The 1726-nt window shown below is 52.5% G+C and overlaps 1 protein-coding gene across 1 annotated transcript in view; it reads right to left on the reverse strand.

Moving 5' to 3' along the window:
* The window catches only part of MYH14 (myosin, heavy chain 14, non-muscle), a 145176-nt gene that overhangs the window by 75784 nt on the left and 67666 nt on the right, over positions 1 to 1726 (reverse strand). The window contains exon 12 of the mRNA XM_011966061.1: positions 947 to 1065. Coding sequence (XP_011821451.1) covers positions 947 to 1065 — 119 coding nt within the window. The remainder of the gene's footprint in view (positions 1 to 946; positions 1066 to 1726) is intronic.

A 1726-nucleotide genomic window follows, 5' to 3' on the forward strand; every position in this document is an offset into this window, starting at 1 on the left:
TTTTTTTGGCAGAGTCTTGCTCTGTCGCCCAGGCTGGAGTGCAGTGGCGTGATCTCAGCTCACTGCAACCTCTGCCTCCTAGGTTCAAGTGATTCTCGTGTCTCAGCCTCTCGAGTAGCTGGGACTACAGGCGTGTGCCACACGCCCAGCTAATTTTTGTATTTTAGTAGAGATGGAGTTTCACCATGTTGCCCAGGCTGGTCTTGAACTCAATCTGTCCTGAGCTCAATCCGTCCTCTTTGGCCTCCCAAAGTGCTGGGATTACAGGCGTGAGCCACCACACCCGGCCTCACTGACCCGCTTAATGCTCCCAACCCCCCAAGCCTGCTCCACCCCCAGGGCCTTTACACTTGCGGTTCCGTCTGCCTCAAACCGTCTAGGTCTCCCCTCGAATGTTATGTCCTTAGAGAGGACTTTCCTGACCAACCACACCTCCCCTTCATAGGTGCTCTCACCATCTAAAAGCATCCTGAGCATTTGTTTTTTGTTTTTCTAGAATACCATGTTGCATTTATATCCTGTTTTTTTAAATTATTGTTAAATTTTTTAACTTTTTAATTTTTTTAGAGACAGAGTCTCACTCTGTCACCCAGGCTGGAGTGCAGTAGTGCAATCACGGCTCACTGCAGCGTCAAACTCCCGCGCTCAAGCAATCCTCCCACCTTGGCCTCCCACAGTGCTGGGATTACAGGCGTGAGCCACCACTCCCAGCCACATCCCGTTTAACTTTTATTATCCATTTCCTTACTATCACTTGAGGTCCCTGAGGGCCTGGTATTTGTCTTGACGACTGCTTTTATTCCTGACACCTAGACCAGGATCGGTAACGGAGCGGGCACTCAGCAAAAGTCTGTTGCGTGGTGGGAAAAACGGCATACGTGGTTTAAAGACCCAGGGCCAGGGTGCCTGGCTCTTCCTGTGCCTGCCCACTGCCAGCCCTGCCTACCTGTTCCTTCGTCTGGGCTTTCTGCACGTAGTCTCGGCCAACTTTGATGCGAGGTGTGAGCAAGGCTCGGGAGAAATCCGTCACCCCCAGTCCCAAGAGGCGGCAGAGCTTCTGTGCAGCTGAGGGCGAGAGGCATCAAGATCCAATCAGCACTGGGAAGAGGCGCTTGCTGCCCAGCAAGGGAGAGGGCACTGTTCCCCACACTGCTGGGGGAGCAGAAGACGGGCCCCGCCTTTCCCAGGAGAGGCATTACGAGTCCCAAAAGTGTGTACGTTCTCTGCCCAGCTGTTCTCTTTCCAGGAACCAGAACTGGCAAAATAACCCACACGTGAGCAAAGACCGCACCACGAGGATGTTCAGAGCAGTGTTGCTTATAATCGGAGAAAACCAGGAAACAACCTGAGGGCCCAAGAAGCGGGCGTTGGTTAGATGGGTCGGGCTTCATCCATTTGAAAGAATATTCTGAATATGTTTTTTGTTGTTGTTGTTGTTGTTTTGTTTTGTTTTCGAGACAGAGTTTGGCTCTCATCACCCAGGCTAGGTGCAGTGATGCAATCTCAGCTCACTACAACCTCCGCCTCCCTGGTTCAAGTGATTCCCCTGCCTCAGCTCCTGAGCAGCTGGGATTACAGGTGCCTGGCCCATTTGAAAGAATGTTCTGCAGTCACTAAAAGCTACACTGGAGGCGGGCATGGTGGCTCCTGCCTGTAATCCCAGGGAGGCCCTTTGGGAGGCCAAGGCAGGCAGATCACCTGAGGTCAGGAGTTTGAGACCAACCTG

Source organism: Mandrillus leucophaeus, unplaced genomic scaffold (genome assembly GCF_000951045.1).
Source record: "Mandrillus leucophaeus isolate KB7577 unplaced genomic scaffold, Mleu.le_1.0 Scaffold74, whole genome shotgun sequence".
Classification (NCBI taxonomy): domain Eukaryota; kingdom Metazoa; phylum Chordata; class Mammalia; order Primates; family Cercopithecidae; genus Mandrillus; species Mandrillus leucophaeus.